Source organism: Bactrocera oleae, chromosome 5, assembly GCF_042242935.1.
Source record: "Bactrocera oleae isolate idBacOlea1 chromosome 5, idBacOlea1, whole genome shotgun sequence".
Classification (NCBI taxonomy): Eukaryota; Metazoa; Arthropoda; class Insecta; order Diptera; family Tephritidae; genus Bactrocera; species Bactrocera oleae.
Window position 1 is genome coordinate 12,779,280 of NC_091539.1, and position 20,097 is coordinate 12,799,376.

At 33.8% G+C, this 20,097-nt stretch overlaps 4 protein-coding genes across 6 annotated transcripts; 2 read left to right on the forward strand and 2 right to left on the reverse strand.

Moving 5' to 3' along the window:
- Window positions 1–144: 144 nt before the first annotated feature.
- Window positions 145–2,136, forward strand: Arp8 (Actin-related protein 8). The gene is made up of 2 exons (XM_014229968.3): window positions 145–1,234; window positions 1,291–2,136. Exons 1-2 carry the CDS (start codon window positions 224–226, stop codon window positions 1,990–1,992), a joined length of 1,713 nt encoding a protein of 570 aa, XP_014085443.2. The 5' UTR covers window positions 145–223; the 3' UTR covers window positions 1,993–2,136.
- Window positions 2,054–3,417, reverse strand: Srx (sulfiredoxin). 3 transcript variants are annotated; one of them, XM_014229971.3, is made up of 3 exons: window positions 3,396–3,417; window positions 2,604–2,761; window positions 2,054–2,533 (listed from the first exon to the last, which is right to left on the reverse strand). In XM_014229971.3, exons 1-3 carry the CDS (start codon window positions 3,400–3,402, stop codon window positions 2,321–2,323), a joined length of 378 nt encoding a protein of 125 aa, XP_014085446.1. In that variant the 5' UTR covers window positions 3,403–3,417; the 3' UTR covers window positions 2,054–2,320. The 3 variants fall into 3 exon arrangements, with proteins under 3 accessions (XP_014085446.1, XP_036227049.1, XP_014085445.1); XM_036371156.2 differs by lacking the exon at window positions 3,396–3,417 and adding an exon at window positions 3,232–3,274; XM_014229970.3 differs by lacking the exon at window positions 3,396–3,417 and adding an exon at window positions 2,906–3,046.
- Window positions 3,418–3,919: 502 nt separating this feature from the next.
- LOC106614295 (uncharacterized) lies at window positions 3,920–10,105 on the forward strand. Its single transcript, XM_014229972.3, has 5 exons — window positions 3,920–4,296; window positions 4,537–4,666; window positions 4,729–5,013; window positions 5,068–5,421; window positions 5,629–10,105. Exons 1-5 carry the CDS (start codon window positions 4,073–4,075, stop codon window positions 6,697–6,699), a joined length of 2,064 nt encoding a protein of 687 aa, XP_014085447.1. The 5' UTR covers window positions 3,920–4,072; the 3' UTR covers window positions 6,700–10,105.
- An 8,024-nt stretch (window positions 10,106–18,129) lies between these two features.
- LOC106614232 (uncharacterized) lies at window positions 18,130–19,196 on the reverse strand. The gene has a single exon (XM_014229857.3). The coding sequence runs from the start codon at window positions 18,984–18,986 to the stop codon at window positions 18,456–18,458; it is 531 nt and encodes a 176-aa protein (XP_014085332.2). The 5' UTR covers window positions 18,987–19,196; the 3' UTR covers window positions 18,130–18,455.
- Window positions 19,197–20,097: the final 901 nt, after the last annotated feature.

Genomic DNA, 20,097 nt, shown 5'->3' on the forward strand with positions numbered 1-20,097 from the left:
TAACAAATGATATACTCATATGTTGTTAATTTATAATAAAATATTTACCTCTTTATATTTCAAAAAATATTTCATTTTGCCGTATACAAATCAATGAACCGACTACCGCTTATATGTTTAGGTTTGTGCAATCATATGTTATTACTGTTATCAACACTATTTTAGGTAAACAAAAGTTGCCAATTATCCGGCTAATATAATAAATAAAGAAAAAAGCGAATAAATGCAAGCACAACGGATTATTATAATACACCCCGGATCGCTATATGTTAGGATTGGAAGAGCCTCAGATCTTAATCCTATTACTCTTTTACATGCAGTAGCATACAGAAAGCGTGAATCTACATCTGCTCAAGAACATAAAGATGCGCTACTGCCACACGTGCCAGGCTCAGCTGAAACTCTTACGGAATTCGAGGAACAAAGGCTTCAAGTTTCGCATTCTATACAATCATATGCGCCGCTTCAAGAAACTCACGATCGCAATGCCAAACGGCTGCGAGTTGCTACGCCACCGCAACAAATCGCAACTTTTAACAGGCGGAGTGTTCCCGAGGACCTTCCAATAGTAGACGACAACAATTGCAACAAAAAAAGTGAAAATGTTGTTGGACATGAAATGCTCTTTGACAAAGATATTTTAACGCTAAACGAAAAAGAAGCTATTGCTTATAATGTTCATTTTCCAATAAGACGTGGTGAATTAAATCTGCATAAAGGTGTGGGTGGTTCTACCGCAGCAATCATATCTAGCATGGAAATAATTTGGTTGTATGCATTGAAAAAGCATTTAAATATTGCGGCAGATGCATTACCACATTATAGTGCGGTTTTGGTTGTATCGGACGTCTATAATCGTAGTCATTTACGAGAATTAACAACATTATTATTACAACGTTTAAGATTTCGTTCGTGTTTTTTATTACAAGACCATGTTGCGTCTACTTTTGGGGCTGGACTAAGTTATGCCTGTGTTGTTGACATTGGAGATCAAAAATGTTCCATATCTTGTGTGGAGGATGGCATTAGTCATCCAGAAACTCGTGTACGACTATCTTATGGTGGTGGCGATGTGACACAAGTATTTTTAAACCTTCTACGAAAGTGCAGTTTCCCTTACAAAGAATGTGATGTAGAAAAAGGTTATGCAGATGCAGCATTACTAATGCATTTGAAAGAACGCTTCTGTCATCTTACCTTAGATGTTTGTGGAGCGCAAGAACGTTGTTTTGAGGTAATGGAAAAGTTCTATAATAATTCATCTAAATCTCAATTGTGTTAATTTTGTAGGTAAAGAAAGGTAATAAACGATTGCGATACACCCTTCAAATCGGTGACGAATGTGTTGTGGCGCCACTGTGCCTTTTCCATACAGAACTACTTAATATTACTGGCAAAATGAGGCAAGCTAAAGTTCAACTGCGAAGTAGTCAACAACCGGATCCGGAAGATTGTTTTGATGCGGAATACATACGGGAAACGGGGCGTCGAAATGGAGTACGAGATCAATTACTTGAAGGAGCGATACCAGTAACAGGCGAAGTGACTGAAGATGATTTAGTGGTAGACGATGTGGTTGAACGTGACGCCAATAGTAAAACTAGTGATAAAGATGAACTTTTGTATATCGTAAACGGGCAGATTATGCCCATTGATCAGGCTATAGTACGGAGTATCGAACGCTGTTCAACGGAAGAGATTAAGCGCAAAATGTACAGTTGCATATTGCTTGTAGGTGGTAGCACGAAATTTCCAGGATTCTCAAAATGGCTCGAACAACGTGTTATGCTCCAATTAGCGGCCACTTCAATGTCATACTCTGCATTTGAAGTTAATGCGTTCAGCAAGGAAATGGATGCTGGTATGATAGCTTGGAAGGGAGCGGCTATAATGTCTTGTTTGGAGAGTGCGCCTGAGCTATGGATATATTCTAGTGAATGGGAGAAGTATGGTTTGCGAATACTACGCGAAAAAGCGCCGTTCATTTGGTAATTGATATTAATTTGAGTACAATGGAGTTGAAGCACCCTAAACTAAGAAATTAACAAATTACTCAGTTGTAAAAAATAGCACTGTTTATAGGAATGTAAACATACAAATACAATACGAGGAAATTTATACACTTTAAAATACAAATCGATTATTAGTATTTACAAATTTAGTACAGCATTATTACAACAAAAAATATTAATATTTACAAAAGTGATTAATCTAAATTCATTTAAGATGTTGTAGCGGCAGAATTATGCCGAGTTGCCAGTCCTTGGCTGGATAAATATCCGGGTCCGGTCCGGTTACGTAGACCCGACTGTTGTGGGAATCATTTAAGATCTTTGGGAGTGCTGGAACCCATGTAGTGATATAAGTCTTGCAATGTTGATTGAACCAATTTAGCCTTTATAGTTTCACGTTTCAACCGCTTGTAGGCTTCGTACCGATGACAGCCCCCAAAGCTGTAAAAATAATCACCACCCTCAGTACCCTTAATCCAAAGCACATCTATTGGTGGGACATCGTCTTCTGTTACTTCATTCTACTTACAATAAAAACATAAGAACATATATGATTAGTATACTAAAGATGTCAATTTTATTCCAACATACCTTTATAGTATTCATAAGGGATTGAACCTTTTCTTCGTCTAATACCGAAGGAATTGGTCTATGTATGACACTGATGGGTATCATATGTACTTCTGTTATTGCTGCGGAATGTACACTTTTACTGCTCATGTTGCACGTTACTTTTTCTCCAAATCTTCCTACAATCAAATTATACAATGCATTTTTCTTAAGAACTTTAGGTTAGTAAAATGAGTTGTGAAATTGCAAACAAAAACTAAATTAATTATTACTATATTTCTAAACATATTAACATAATATACATATATATAAATTTTTTTCACCTTGTTTATTAAATTTTGTAAGTTTGACCAGAGAGTTTTTACGTCTACTCATACGTAAAGCTATGCTGCTAATAAATGACATTGTACGAAATTGTGCCTAAACTTTATCTCTGCCTAAACGTTACCATAAATAATTTCTACTACTTGGCACATGAGTTAGTAAAACCATATAATGACTACATACATATCTATGCATACAAAAATCAATGTTTTTTTTTTTATAAAATGTCATACTACATTGCATTTTAGTAAATGCTTTTTGGGGCAAATTGCAATATAATTTTGGAAACATATAATGTATGTACTTATATACTATGTATATGCACCTGCTGGTGAAACTGTTGCCGATTTCATGTACTATTAATCGTAAAGAATTTAGAATTGAAAATAAAATGCATGAAAATAAGTAAGCACATACGAGATTATTAGCAGGAGTTAATAAACAGTGTGAAGTTCGACAATATTACATTTCAAACGATTATAAACATACCTCCCATGATTTATTGAATGTTAGATTAATTAAAGGGAACGGTAAACCTTTTTAGCATTCTCAAAAAATCAATGTGATTTCTATTTATATTATAGGTATATTGTAAGAAGAGAGTTTAATCCTTCTTATATTGCCACTATACTAATAAAACTAGTTTCAAATAGTTTGAAAAGGTATTAGATATTATCATAGCTTTTACAAAAAATAATATTTTTTATGTAATAATATTACTAATACCTTAAAATCAAGACATAATATAATGAAAACACGATTATATCAAATATTAAAACAACGATACATTTTACTCATTTGCTGCTGGTTGGAAATGGGATATTTCTTTGGCGAAAATCCTTTTAATAACAGTAACATTTATAGCATAATTTTTTATTTCTACGTATATATTTTTTTTTATTATAATGATATATAAACAATTAAAAAACTATAACTTTTTCTATTTAATTACAAAGTGATGAAAAAAAACGTATCTTAATATTAAGCCGTTGGCAACCATGTTTATGAGTTGTCAAACAAAGTAAAGAAAAGAAGAATATACGAATGGTGGTTGATACCAGAATAGCTGAAAAATTATCGGAAAATAATTAAAACGAGCTAAATTTGTGAAAATACGACTATATAATTGTATATATTTTGTTTTTTAATTACTGTGGGAGCTAAAGATGAGTGTTTTACCATATCAACCAACAAGCGATGAAGATATATTTCGCCTTTGTACAAAAGAATGCGGCATCATCACAGCCACAGAGGATCAGCAATACTTTGCATTAGGCTGTATGTTTTGTCCAACCAAATTTCTGTATTTCGACGCATTTATTGGACATATGCAAACAGATCATGGACCACAAACAATGGATCAGAAGGGGCTGTTTGGTGATATGTTAGGGTAAGACAATTATAACGTCTTTTGTATCAAAAAGAATCAAAATACATATAATTTGAGGTAATGTTAGGCAAGATTTCAGTAGGTGTATAGCGTATAATATAAATTTGTAGATATGTTATTACATTACTTTGTTCGTTGTAATATTTATTGAATATATAGTAGAGAAACAAAAAATGTAGGGTAACAGTTTGATCTTACGTTGAAAAATTATGTTTATTTGTACTATTTTATTTTATACAGGCTCGGTTATAATGGCTCCTTTGGTGAAAATGATAGTGGTCATAGTGGCGTTGCTGCAGAAGATCTTACCGACACCGATCCTTCGCTTTTAGTACCACAAACAGTTATGATTAAAGAGGAAGTAGGAGAGGTAAGTATAGTAAATATTCTTAAGTACTCCTAAAAATAATAATAATTTTGGTATTTTCACAGGAAGCAGTAGAACCACCAAAACCTGATAACTCCATAATTACAGGATTATCAACAGAAAATGAATTAGCAGACACTGTGAATTCAATGTACTTAGTTAAACAGGAACATGCAGAGCCGGAGGTTGCAATGGAGGGAGATGGTGAGAGCTATATGCCTGATAATTACGGAAATTATGAAGATTTCACTAACAACGGTGATGAAGATGACCACAATTATCAAGAAGATGATGAGAATAATTATGATGATTTAGTTGAACAATCGTTATTGGGCGGAAATCATGAAGTGGTATAATGTATGGTATTGTGTATATTTAATTTGCTAAAGTTGTTTATATTTTAGGAATCTGGTTTAACTATGCATATAAAAGACCGTAAAATGATTCAATTTCTTATTGACTCATATCGGCGAAACACATTTCTTTGGGATCATCGTCATCCACAATTTCGTGATCGTTCTAAAAGACAGCACTTTCTCGATTGGATTGTAATGGAATTTAAACGGCGTTTCAATTTATCGCTGGCAAAAGATGCAGTTACTCGCAAGTGGGACAATTTAAGAACTGTGTACAAGAGGGAATGCAATCGAATGTCTTTAGAAAATACCAACATCAGTACACTCTGGTATTTCAAGGATTTACATTTTCTTAATCGATTTTATGGTGGCAATCAAAAGATGACTGAGGCTGTCGTGAAGGTATTTGATATTTATTTAAAGATAATAGATATCGAGATATTAGTCAATAACTTATATATAAAAAATGTTGACCGTGACGAGATATTGCTTACATACTTTCTTTTATGAAAAAGTGGTTTTTTCTTTTTTTAGTTATATTTTAAGCATAGGAAAATAAGAAATTCATAATTTTAGTAATTACAACACTTTCATTAAATAACATTTCAGGAAACAGTATACCGACGTCGCTCCTCCGCACTTTGGAATGATGTCTCAACTATGAAACTTTTATCAATGGTCGAGCAATATCCATGTTTTTATAATAAGTACAACATAGACTACCGTAGCAAAGAAAAACGCGGAGAAGCATTACAGCAAATGGCGGCGGAACTGCAAAAGATGATTGAGGTCAGCACTATACAAATATCAAAGCGTATTTCCCAATTGCGTTTTGATTACTCCAAACAAAAGCAGGAACGTTTGCTATGCGAGCAAAACAATAAAGTGTTTATGCCAACTTACAGTTACTACGACCAAATGCAGTTTATGGATGCGGATATTGCACCATTTAAATGTGAATTTTGTCCCGTTATTGTGCAATCACCACGAGAACTAGATGTACATCTCAATACACATCAGCCAGAGGGTACTTACACTTGTAATATCTGTCCTGTTAGTTTTTTAGACGTTGATCAGCTGAATCAACACAAACAAATACACACACCCACAAGTAAGGAGGTAAAATACTGGTGCGATTTATGTACGGCCAGTTTTCGTACTAAAGAAGTGTACGATGAACATATGCGTCGTCACAACGATGAACTCTTACTACCTTCATTGGCCAATATCCCGCATACAGGCAGTGAGATGGGTATGGCGGAAAATGAAAATTCACTGTTGCACATGGACAATTCAGAGTACGATGATGGCTATTCGTGTGACATATGTGGTAAATCTTTTACCAATATGGTGTATCTCAATGCGCATCGCGCACAGCATACCAGTCCCAGTGATCGTCCATTCCGTTGTGATTATTCTCATTGCGGTCGTTTGTTTCCCACGCGACAATCCATGTTAGAACATGCTAGGCAACACTATAACGATGAAGAATTTAAATGCGACATTTGTGGTAAAACCTTCAAATCACTTAAAAATCTGCAGAATCACAAGCAAATACACGACGCTATCAAACGATATGTGTGTAAGATTTGTGGCTCGGCGTTTGCGCAAGCAGCCGGTTTATATTTGCACAAACGCCGACATAATCGGCCAAACTCACGCATACGTCAAGGTTACTGATCCACTTATATAAACCTATAAAAGGTATTGCAGGCAGCAGTTAAATATAGCTTAGTAGGTTAAGCATATAGAAAAACGACTACAATAATCTTAACACTAATTTTACTATGCGCGATATACTTATAATAATAATTGCATAAAATAAACAATTTTAGATTTTCAAGTAATTACACTTGTGTTAATGCAATACAAAGGTCTAAATGAAGTAGAAGTCATTACGTTTTTAAGACTATTTTTTTATTTTAACTAATTTTATTTTTATTTGTTACACAGTTACAATAAAAGAGATTTTTTATAACTAGTACTGCATATTATTCATATATAAAATTATTTATGCGTACGCTGAAACAATTCACAAGTATTAATACACAAATTTACATTAATTTATTTTAATGGGCACACATAAAGGTGCAAGTAAATTATTATCCATTAGTTACTCTAGATTGGTTTATAACATAAGAATGTACTTAGAAATTGTATAATGTAAAATATAACCTTAAGAAGAATTAAACGTAAAATTTTCCATATTAAAAATAATCATATATCAATTAAATTTACGCTTTTAATTTTGCTTGGTGTTGGTATAGATAACATATTTACGTTTAGTTTAATAATATACTAACCAACATCTACATATGTTTTATATTTTGGACGGATTTAAGCACAAAATTTATAATATTTAGTTTAACAAAATTACAAATTTCAATTTCTTGTTTAATTAAAGTCACCATAATTTTTAAGTAATTTATATTATTTTATGGATTCATATAAAGGCTTGTTATACATGTACTCATATCTCTAAATTGATATTTTAACACACATTATTTTGGCTGATGTTATTAGTGTGTTAAGGTTCTCATAGCAATAATTTCAAAGATTTCAATATAAAAACAGAACAGACAACAGAACGCCATTGAAGTATTTGGCTTTGAATATGAAGTAGGTGTAGTGAGATGATTGCATCCATTTTAGGCACAAAAATGCACCATTATTAGAAAAATACGCTCATTCAATTTTATTAAGATAACTCACATATTGACCGATATTGGTGGAATGAAGTCAACCGGAAGTTGGATCCGGTTGAATCTTAAAATTTGACATACAAGTATAATATTATCAGTAAAAGACTTTTCCGAATTTCAAAAATGTATTTCACAGATTGACCAACATTTTCGATGAAAAGTTCGCTATAGGAACTGGGGTCCACATATTCGATAGCGCGGGGCTTGAACAGTTACACTATTTGTGCTAAGTTTTATCCGGATATATTGATTGGCTTTTGACTTGTATACTGGAAAGTGAAAGAATCAGATGGAATTTAAAATTGTGTTATATGGGAAGTAGTCGTGATTTTTGTCCAATTTAGCCCATTTTCGGTTAGGTTTATATCTTAAATAAGTGCTTAGTTATGGCTTTTTATAGGCACTTCGAATAATGGCATTTTTATCAAGAAACATGTGTACCAAGTTTCATCAAGATATCTTAAGTTTTACTCAAGTTACAGGTGCGCAGACAGACGGACGGACGGACAGACATACATGCGGATTTCAACACGTCTCATCATTCTGATCATTCATATATATATATATATATATAACCCCATATCTATCTAGATTAGTTTTACGTGATACAAAAAACCGTTCGGTGAACAAAACTATTATACTCTGTAGCAACATGTTGCAAGAGTAAAAATATATATTAAATTTGAAAGTAATGGCTGTTTGTGTTGATCCAGTTCTTCTAAAAACAATCGGACAAAAAAATCAGTTTTATCAATAAATAACCCGATCGAAGCATTTTTTTTTAACTAATTGGCGGCCTCAAGAACATTTTATTTTCAGCTTTTCGTGAAAAACCCAACAGTTTAGTGTTTATAAAAAATCCAAATTAAAAATTAAAACCCTTCGATCAGGTACTAGTTTTTCATGTTTTCAAAAAGCTGTATAAATCTTGTATAATTTTCATTGAAATCGACCGTAAGGTTTTGAGCTACACTGGTCACGAATTAAAAAAAAAAAAAACATAAGTATGTAGTTTAGAAGAAACACGTATTCGAACGTTTCAGAGCGCCCGAGAACCCTTAGCTAATTATCGAATAACTCGAAAAGTATTTGTCGGATTTCCTTCAAATTTTCTAAAAATTGTGACTACCCCAAACCCTCTTAATTTGATAAGTTACATAATATATATGTTGCATTTGTAGCTATTTACCTTGGATTTAAATTTCCAAAAATATTCTACTCTATATATTCATACAAATCTCCTTCGCAGAGAAATATGATAGCGACTTGGAAGTTTTTATTTCTGTTCCAAATTTCTTTAAAATGCCAAAGGGGTTTTGAGAAATTTATTCCACATATTAATTTCGCCTTTAACTTCTTCAACATTAGTTTATTGAATCACATTAATAAAATTAAAATTTAAGTAGGAGAAAAACAATTATAATTGTAATATTTTTTGCTAATTTTCATTTACAACACCAATGCAATACAACACCAAAAAATTTCAAAATATGTAAGAATGAAACATTTCCATTTGTTGAATTCCTGATCACTTGTTAGAGAGACTCGATAGGTTGTGGGTTTAAATTACTGCTGCAGCGAAATTGAAAAAAGGTATTAATTTGTTGAAAATATTTCAAACGCAAATCATCAATACATTAATAAAAAAGTAATCATTTTATACCTTGTATATACCATATACACATATGTATATTATATATGTACATTTTTTATATTTTCGAAATATTTTACTCGTATCAATAAAAAAATAAATAATTCATATAATAAAGTTAGATTTAAGCACATATACCTTGAAACCACATATAATATTGATAAACAATTCAACTTGAATAAATATAATATCTTCGCAGCTTATAAATTCGTACATGTGTGCATATAACATATGTACGTACATATATACTTGTATGCGACTTAAGGAGAATAGTACGTCTTAAAAAATACATATAAAACATACATACATACATATATATGTAACTATGTATCTAGTAATAAACAATTTGATCAAAATAGTTTTATATTGTTTATATAAATATATGAAATCAAACACTGATATTTAACAGTGTTATTTGTCATACATTCATACATATACATACTTGTATGTATATCCAACACATACGTAAGTAACTGAATAATTTTAAACAAATATAACAGTTAAAAATGTAATACACATTTAGTCTCATAAAAGTAAGTAGCTATTAACCAAGTGGATAAGCGTAATTTCAAATATTTTAATTTTACAAAGCAAATATATTTGACTTTTTTAAGTTAAGAATTAATCAAAAAATGAATAGTATATTATACAAATACCTAGAAGCATACATAATTGTTTCCTACTGACAAGAATAAAATTAAAACTTAGGCATACACATACTGTCATATGTAAATATTAATTATTCATATGTAAGTGGATTTTTGAAATGAATATTGCAAAGTCTAGTCAGAGGAAATGTACATGATAGCAAGCCGATAGGCTGTTAAGCCGTTTTATGCACTCCTCCAACAATAGCGAGAGATCAAATCTCCTAGGCTCGCTTTTAGTGCCACTTGATTATCGTTAAGTATGGCAATACGTTGATTGCGATAGTTGCGTTGGAGATATATTTTACCCACTGACTTATAACAAAGACCGCTTGCAAAATGCTCGGAAAAATCTCCTGGAACGTATTCGAACTGTCAATGTACCACTGAATTGTGCTCATTCAGTAGTGGGTCAAGCGTAGAATTATTCCACTCGGCCTTACTGCCGAGGGTAACTTTAAACTTCCTTGTGAATTTAACCCTTTTGCTAATGCCGTCCCTTGGAAGGAGGGCCAATAGTGCCTCTTCACCTAATTTCTTTATTTGTTGATACGATATTCGTTGTGGTATAGATACTGCCTTTGGCGGTATATAAATTCTGATCCTTTTGGTTAGGTAGACTCAACGAGAGATACCTCTTCACTTGATTTCTTTAGTGTCTCGAATTTTATGTCCTCTTTATTAGACCATAGTTAGAGTGGACATCGCTGAAGGAATTTTATCAACAAGAGAACCTTGCCCTACGGGCGAATACTGGCTTTATTTAGTAGCAGCAACTCAAATCCTACTTGCTTTTAAGAATATTAAACACGTATGCTGCCGTTGAAGTCATATAACTCCAGCTAGCAATGAGTGGTTTCGACAGGATCGTATCTCACGACAGCCGATTCTACGTTACCGGAAATTCCCTGTACTTTATCCGGCCAAGCGCTGTTATTTCGGTGATCTAACCGTTTGGATAGGTAAGTTTTAGATTGAGTTTGTCATCACTGGAGCAACTCCCAGCAGCAGGATTGCTCAGCAACCTCCTGACCCATGCTGGCATTGAGTCCAATCCGGGCGCGGAAGAATTTTTCTGCTGCGTTTGCGCTAAAAGGCTCCACCCAAACTCTACCTCGGTTAGATGTATTGCATGCAATTGATGGAGTCATCTTAAGACCTGCTCAGGCCTTAATACCCACAGGGAGTGGACCACAAGTTATGCTGTCAACGCATTACTGCGACACTAGCCTCTACTGCTGTGCGAATTGCACCTAGTTCGCGCACTGTGTCGCCACTCCAGTCGAGTGGCCAACAAAGGACCTCTACGGTCTCAAGGAGTTCAAACAGGCAGCATGACCCCCAGTAATATTAGTAATCGCGAGCGAGATAATGGTGGGAGCTTAGCATTCATACTGCACAACACTGTGCAATATCTTCCAATTGATAGCGATATCGACCGCAGAGATACTAACCTTGAATGTCAGGGTATAGCTATAGTTATCCGGTCCGGCGATGTCGAGCTCGAAATATTAATTGTATACATTCCCGCTCGAACATAGGTGCGCTAATTCGTGGTGAAAACAGTTTGGTACAAAGCGACTTTAACGCCCATCACGATCTTTGGCCCTCCTGCCTGTCGAACGATCGTAGGGGCTATAGCCACTTGTAATAGCTCGTCGGATATTACGATCCCTTGGGGTGGTCTGATAAAAAGCATAACATGGCGACCTATGCTAACCCAAAAATCAGACCATCTGCCCATAGTCATTTCAATCGAGAAACCTTCCGACTTTATTTCTGCGGACAACCGCACCTTCGTTAACTTTAACAAAGTTAACTGGGTCGGCTACACAGAATTTACTGTGAACACCTTCACCGCAAAACCCATTCCTTCAGACATAATTTTTGGCGAACGTCAATTCCGCAAGGTGATCGCAGCTGTTACCGCTCGCTTCGTCCCGGCTGGAAGAATAGCGGACCTCCCCCCGAATTTTCTAGCCGAAGCAGCTAGTTTAGCAAACGAGCGCCATACCGTTCACTGTTATTCCCGAATAATAAATCTCAATTTGAAAATTCGCATAAGCATAAGCGAACGAAATAGGTAGAGTATCTGAAGTCTTGGACCCGAAGAAGTGCGCGAGCTATTTTAGCTGGTAGTTTACACTGCACCCTTCGACAGACAAGGCCAAACGATATGTTACCCGTTCGGTGCCAACAACAAAGCTGAATCATTCGAATCCATTGGCCCAGATGGAATAGACATGTTGATGGTCCTCAAAATGTCGCTGAAGAGTGGTCCCACTACGGAATCCTGGAATACCCTCACTCAGTAGTGAAGACATTTGAGGCCGTGCTACTCTCGACATTCACACACCACCTGAGTCTAGCAGACCATCAACATGGCTTCCGCAAAGTGCACAGCACCACTACAGGCTTTTAGCCTCATAAACGCCCAAATAGTCCATGGCCTAATTCAAAATCCACCCTGTGAGAGGGGGATCCTGGTGGCGTTGGTCTTGTCAAAAGTTTTGACATAGTCAATCACAAAGGCTGACGTGGTGGACCTGAGCGGTCGCCAATTTTCCGTACTGTTCCGAGGTCAAAACTCTAAATTAAGAAGAATTAGACGGGAATTCCGAAGGAAAATGTCCTCCCTCCGTTGCTGTTCAACTTCTACATTTCGAAATTTCTTCAACCACCAAAATCTCCATCACATTGCAGTCGATGGCGTTGAAGTTCCGACTGTCATTAACCCTAAGATTTTAGGTAATCCATTCGAGAGTCTGTACTCCTTCACTCCTCATACGACCGCGATAACTGGCAAAGTACAGGGCCCTAGCTGGCAACTTATGGCAATCGGTCGGTCGATCCTAAACTACGCCGCAGCGGTATGGTCAACTGGTGGAGCCTTTAATACCTTCACCGCCTCCCTCTCAGTGAATGGCATACTTGGAGTCAAATCACTACCCATTTCAGACGAAGAGATCGAGTTGCCACTCATCTAACACCCATCTCCCTATGGACCAACGTCGTCGAAACCTAGGAGTCGCAAAGGCAACATGAACACTTGGTCTGCGATTGACGACGCTGCAGCTCACAGAATTTCATTCATTGGTAAAGCGTTTGTAAGAATATTAACTGAATCTCAGAGAATGGCACTTTCTACAATATATTCAGCTCGGTTTTCATTTATTTCCCTCAGTTGCTGAAGATTTAAGCGCTAGACTAGGGTAAGATGAGATTACCACGTCACAGTAACGAATCTGGTAATGTCACTAATAACTCAATATTTCAGTTGTCAAGTAAATTTTTAACAAATACACATACGCGTATATATTTAATAATGAATCATTAATTGGTTTTGCTTTTAAATATTTTTTATGCGAAACAGAGCCCAAAACCCTGGTGTCATTAGTAGAGTAGCATTGTTAAAATGCCTCAAGCAAGACTTTAATCGATTGTTATGCAAATTATGAACGTTTACAATAGCTAAAATTCTTATAACATATAAACTGTTTTGCCAAATTTCGCACCCCTAAAATTTATTTACTTAAAATTCAAATATTCACACATATAATTTGTTTAATATTTTACTATGATCTTTTTATTGATTACTAGAATATCTCGGCCACGCGTTGCTCTAGCTAAGATATACATACATATGTATATTAAATTATATTATTATAAACGATTCAATACAGTAAAATGTTAAAATAAAGACGAAAACGTTGCAGGCGGTATAAAATATACAGGATTTAAACATGAATTCAAAATTTGTGAATGATTCATACAAATTTTCTTTGAATTGGCTATTAAGCACAAATCAACATAAGATCAACATCTTTATTATAAGTTATAAATAAACAATTATATCAATAATTTGATTGTTTAGTTTGTAACAAATGAGTATCCAAAAATGTTAGTTGATAACATTGAGATAATTAATAAGGTAGTTAGGGTAATTAATTAATTTTTAACAATTATATTTATAGTTGAATAATATTCCTGGTTGAGCTCAAACAGATTCGATGGTTTTCCCAAACTGCAATGGGGAGCTGTAGGAATATGTGGCAACCGAACCATTCCTCCATTAAACTTTTCGGTCAAAGTGGTGCTAATATTTCTTGTGATCTTTTTGATTAAACGCAACGCCTGCCAATGCGGTTTTCTGTTATCTGTCTATATTAATATTACGAAGAGGAAAGATTTGATTGTTTGTTTGTCTCCGAAACTACTTGACGGATTTTAACAATTTTTTCTGTATTATATAATATTTTCAAAAAAGTTGGAGATCCTTACTAAAACGCCAATAATGTAACCCAAAGTGTAAAGAAATTACGTAAACAATTACTTACATAACGTGTCCTGCGAATACTATTGACTATAAAACAAAATAATATACTACGACTTTGCAGAACATATAATTAGCTACAAACAAGTAGGGAAGGGCTAAGTATGGGTGTAACTGAGGTGCTAGAATCAAAGCAGGCAAAATACCTTCAAGTGTTGTGAAACAATTCAACATTCATTATCCGCTGAAATTATAAATAGATTACAATCATATTGGTTATTTTATTAAGTTATATTATATGTTATAGACTCACTTAGTTTTATTTTACTTCCCGTCAACTAAAATTGTATTAAAATCATCTTCAAATGAGATATTTGGGATATAAACTCGACTTAAGAAACTAAATTGAATGTAATATAATGAGTTGATGAGAAAACGACAACCAGAAGATCGCAATTCATTATTTTAGGGATATAAAGTTTGGTTCAATGTCTAGACAAACTTCATTCATATTCCCACACAATTTTTAAGAAATCTTGTTTATTCAATTTTATTAAATTATTACACATTTTGTCAGGTGGAAAGTCGGCTTTTGGGGACAAAGAAAAGGAAGGGCTAATTGAGTTAATTTTGACATTGCTGAGGTATACTCGAGATCATATTTTCAAGAAATTTTATAAATTTATAACTCACACATTGACATGTTCGGCAAAAAGTTTGATAAAATAACGAAAATCATATTAGTATTTGAGAGTTGGGATAATTCGTAAACTAAATTCACATATTTTCAGCATTAAACTATAGTATATCCAATATTATACTTTGAACTATAGTATATCCAATATTAATCAGTTAATTTTGTTAAGATATCTTACATATTTACTGATATATGTATAATATATGGTATAAGGCCAACCGGAAGTTGAAAATCTTATGTTAGGTGTTTAATAGATAGGGGCAGTATTGACTCGATTTTGTCTATTTTTGCCAATACAACATACTATTTCATAAGAAAATGCTCACTGAGTTTGAATTCGAATATCTTTATATTAGGTATATGGGGGCTAAAGGAAATATTGACCCGACTCAACCCATTTTTGACACTCAGACATACTATCTCCCATATTGACCGATATTTTCGCTAAAAAGTCCACTATAGGCACTGGGGGTCCACATATTCGGTACCTAGGAGCTTGAACAGTTTTAGTTCGATTTGGACAATTTTTGGTCATAAGGTGACATACTTTAGAGGGACTATTCGTGCAAAGTTTTATTCCCATATATTAATTGGCGCTTTATTTGAAAACTGGAATGTAAAATAATCAAATGGAATTTCCTCCATTTTCCCACTGTAACATGGGAATATTGTAAAATGTTCTGTAATGAATTTAGTTGAAATCAGTCGAGCAGGTCCCGAGATATGCGATTTCACCTAAAAACCGGCTCCAATAAAGTCCTTTGTGCCAACCTAGGTAAAAAATTTAATGTCACTGACGGATTTAGTTACTGATTTATCACAGTTTTAGTCGTTTTTAACAAACCCGATATATGGCAAGTGGATGGGCTCATCATCCGATTTCACCTTTTTTTCACACTATTGTAAGAAGGGTTGAAAATATTTGTTGTTTACAAATTTGGGTGATATACATAGCTTTTTTGGTTTCGGAGATATATACTTATTAGGGTGCGTGGCCACGCCCAAGATTCAAGATTTTCAAATCACTGGAAGCCTTCCTTAATTACGAACTCGTCTTTTCCTTTTTTACCAAGGAACACGTGTATCAAGTTTCATCAAGATATCTTAATTTTTACTCAAGTTACAGCTTACACAGACAGACTGGCGGATGAACGGACGGACAGACATACATCCGGATTTCAACAAGTCTCGTCATCCTGATCATTTATATATAATATCTATCTCGATTAGTTTTAGGTGATACAAACAACCTTTAGGTGAACCAGCAAAATCAATTCGAATCAATTTTTAAAAATCAATATAATTCACTAAAAATCGCGATATATAATAGGTGAGAGAGCAATACAATTTTATTTAATACACCGAATGACCGGGACGCTTAACTCGGAATCCGAAATGGTCAGTTAAGTCTTACTGTTATTGTTACGTCACAATAAGAATTCTTTTATTAAAAAAATTAATAATAATTAAGATATCGCCTCTGTAATAGCTCTTTATTGTATTGTACCTTATTATTAATCCTTATCATAACTAATTACTTCATATTCAAGACTGATTCGATAGCTTTATACAACTTTTTGTATTATTCGATTCGGAAATTCCATTCGAAAGATATCACGAATTTAAAAATTTAAGTATTAGAAAAAAGTCGAATGGTGCTTTTAACATAAAGGTATCCTATGTCCGTCCCCGGGTTCTAAGCTACGTCACCACCAATTTTCAGCCAAATCGGTTCAGCCGTTTTTGAGTTATAAATAGTGAAACTAAAACGACTTTCTTTTAAATAGCATAGATTCACCTATAGATTATTTTAATGATGCCCGAAGTGTTTTGATAAGAGTAGTAGAGTTTAGATATACATATGTATATAAGTATTTATTCTGATTGAGTTGATCTGATTATTTGCAAAAAGTTGTTGCTTCAATGATTACCTGGATAGTATATTGTGGGCGTTCTAGATATTTTCTAACATACATACAAGCCGTATTAACGGGAGTAAGCGGAAATGATGAATATTTAAGATAATGGGAGCCGTTCTTAGTACTTACTATCGTGTCCGGATCTGCATATTAGTAGAACTATATATGTATTTTCATTATCTATATATGTATGTTCATTAAGATCTGTTCAAATTTGCATTCTTTTCTATAACTGTTGGTAGATTCTGAAGTAGTAGCAATATTATTTCGTTAACTTTGAACTATTTTATTAATGTTCACCAATTGGTTAATGAGTATGCAACAATTATTCACGCCAAATGAAATCATGAACAACATACTTTCGTAAATATTAACAGGTACATTATCACAGCTACATAGATCGTCAACAACACTGACTAACTACGGCCAACTTTTATCTTATCACAAATCATTTATACGCGCTCCACAACAACCCACGCTATTGGATTATCATTTGAATACATAAATATGTACATATGCAGTTATCAGCACAATTAGATTATAATCACAATTAATTTTATTTCCCAAAGCTTTAATGAATCATTATTAAATCATATTGATATTAAAGAGTTTAAAAACAGTAATAAAATATTTTTAACCTTCGGAAAATGAATATGTTTAGTGTGAGATTTCCGTCAAAAGTGTGCTAAAATTACTTTTTAGTAGCGTCTGCATTTTAGCAGCAGCATTATAAAGACTTTTATAAGTTATTATGAAATTCATATCAGATTGTGAAATACATGTAAATTCAACCCCTCTTCGAGAAAACTTCTTATATCACTTCTCAGCTAAGTTTTAAACCAGTGACTTACCGAATGGTGATAAAATACTCATGTAAACACTTCAATATAGCAAATAATGCCAAATAAGAGTGTTCAATTTTATTTCTAGCTGTAATGTATGAAGATCGCTTTTGCAAATACTTCATTAATTAATGCATATAATACACATATCCCAATACAAAAATTATTTATTCTAATAGGCAATGCCGTTGCTAAAATTTGTTCTCGGTATACATATACATCTGTATGTATGTACGTATATACATTTCGAAGGTAGAATTTGTATAGATAATATGTTTGTAGTATATACATACATATGTATGTACATTATGGGAAATGATTCAACAAAAAATTGTAGTCACGTGTATTTTAAAATGAAATAAATTATTGATTGCTAATATTTCGCTGTTTTGCTTTAATATTTTTATTGCTCTTTTTTATTAATTTTCTATTTATAATACATTACATTCCAATAAGTTAATTCAAAATACATAAATAAAGATGCAACCCAAATTTGTTGCACTGTTCTTATACACAATTCAATTTAAAGCATTGTACCACATGCAAAGGAAAAAATATGACTTTTACTTTATCTACTGTGTTTTAAACACTTTGTTCAATTAATAACAAAATTGTTATTTATGATATTTTGTGCAGCAGTGTTTAAAATTTATTGCAATACATGAAATTAAAGTTCATTGTAAGTTACTTTCTTGTTGCTTGCCGCTAAATAAATTCACCTTTTTCATTTACTTTGACGACCTTAACGCGATCACCTCGTTCCGCTAGCACTTGGTCAAAACTTTTGCCTTTGGTTTTGGCAAACCATCCAGAATGGTCGGCTATTAAATGGTTCACAGAACAACCGTCACATTGGAGAATTACCACACCGCTTCTGTATGCAGCTTCAGACACCAGTTTGCTGTTACGTGTGTTGCACAGTTTACAGCGATAAACTAACTCAACCTTGCGCTCCATGCAACGCAAACGTTTTAACGTAGTTGGTGAAATCGAGCCAGAGGAGTTGGCAGTTGTTTCACCAAACTTTTTACCAATAAAAGTAGTTGCATCGAGAATGGATTTTGGTATTTTCAGCGGTTGACGTACTCCTCTATCAATACCTTCATCGAAGTCGGCAATTGGTGCAACCGCCGGTGCACCATCAACTGGTTGTGCAATATTAAAGAGGACATTTTGGCCATGTTGCCTTACACTATTTAGTGTCCTCGTGCTGAAGAGGTTACGCAATGCGTTCATTTCACAAGCTCATCACGAAGTATTAATTTATACGCAATAAAATTAAAATAATAATACGTAAACACTAGAACTATCTAAAACGTCTAGCATGTATATATGTATATGCAAACTTGATTTTGTTAGTATTGCTTTCTTGGATATGTTGATGAAGAATATTGCTTCAATTCTAAATTCTGATCCAAACTTGCTTAACGCAAGCTTTTGATAGCGGCAGCGCTATGGAAAAATTACCAGCTGTTCACTAAAATTTCGTTAAGATTGATAAGGAAAATTAACGATGAAACACACTGCTGTCAAAAATAATAGTCTGTGAGAAAATTAAAAATGTCAATGTTAACGTAGGAGGAATTAAAAATTTTAAAATTGTTAAATGCATATAAACGCTGAAGCAAATAAACATGCTACAGATACTTGTTTATCCAAATTAAAAGATAGGATAGTTTATATTGTTGTAGCGACAGAATTCTGCCGATTTGACAGTACTTGGCCGGATAAAATCTAGGTCCGCTCCAGTTACGTAGACCGACTGTCGTGGCAGAGAATGTTAATAAATAGAGAAATATTAGCTGTGCTAAAATGTAAATTATTAGAAGGGCACAACGAAAATGCGCAAATTCGAAAATTAAATTACACTACGTCAAAAAGGAACCTTCCCCTCATGATAAGCTACTCCACTTTAAAAAGGAACCAAGCAAATTTTCACCACCTTTTAAGGGAACGGCAAATGTATGTATGCGCAAATGTTCTTTGGCATGCGTATTAAGGAAAATTAGAATAATAACAAGAAATAATAGAAATTTAAGAACTTTTATATAATGAGGGAACAAATATAATAAAATTAAAATAAACGAAGGCGATCATTTATAACTCTGCACTGCGTTTTTTTCTGTGCGCCTGGTCAACCACATTTGGTATTCAAGTGGAATTCCTAACGCAAATGCGCGAGGATGGCAAAAAATGAAGTGAATGATTTTAGTAAAATTGAAGAATCAGCCAAAATTTCAATTTAACAATTTGTACCACTGAAAATCCTACCATCCATCTCCTCGCATTTGCATGTTGCCCACAAGTTGCTTCCCCACAACGATGTTAAAAATCAGAAACTAAAGAA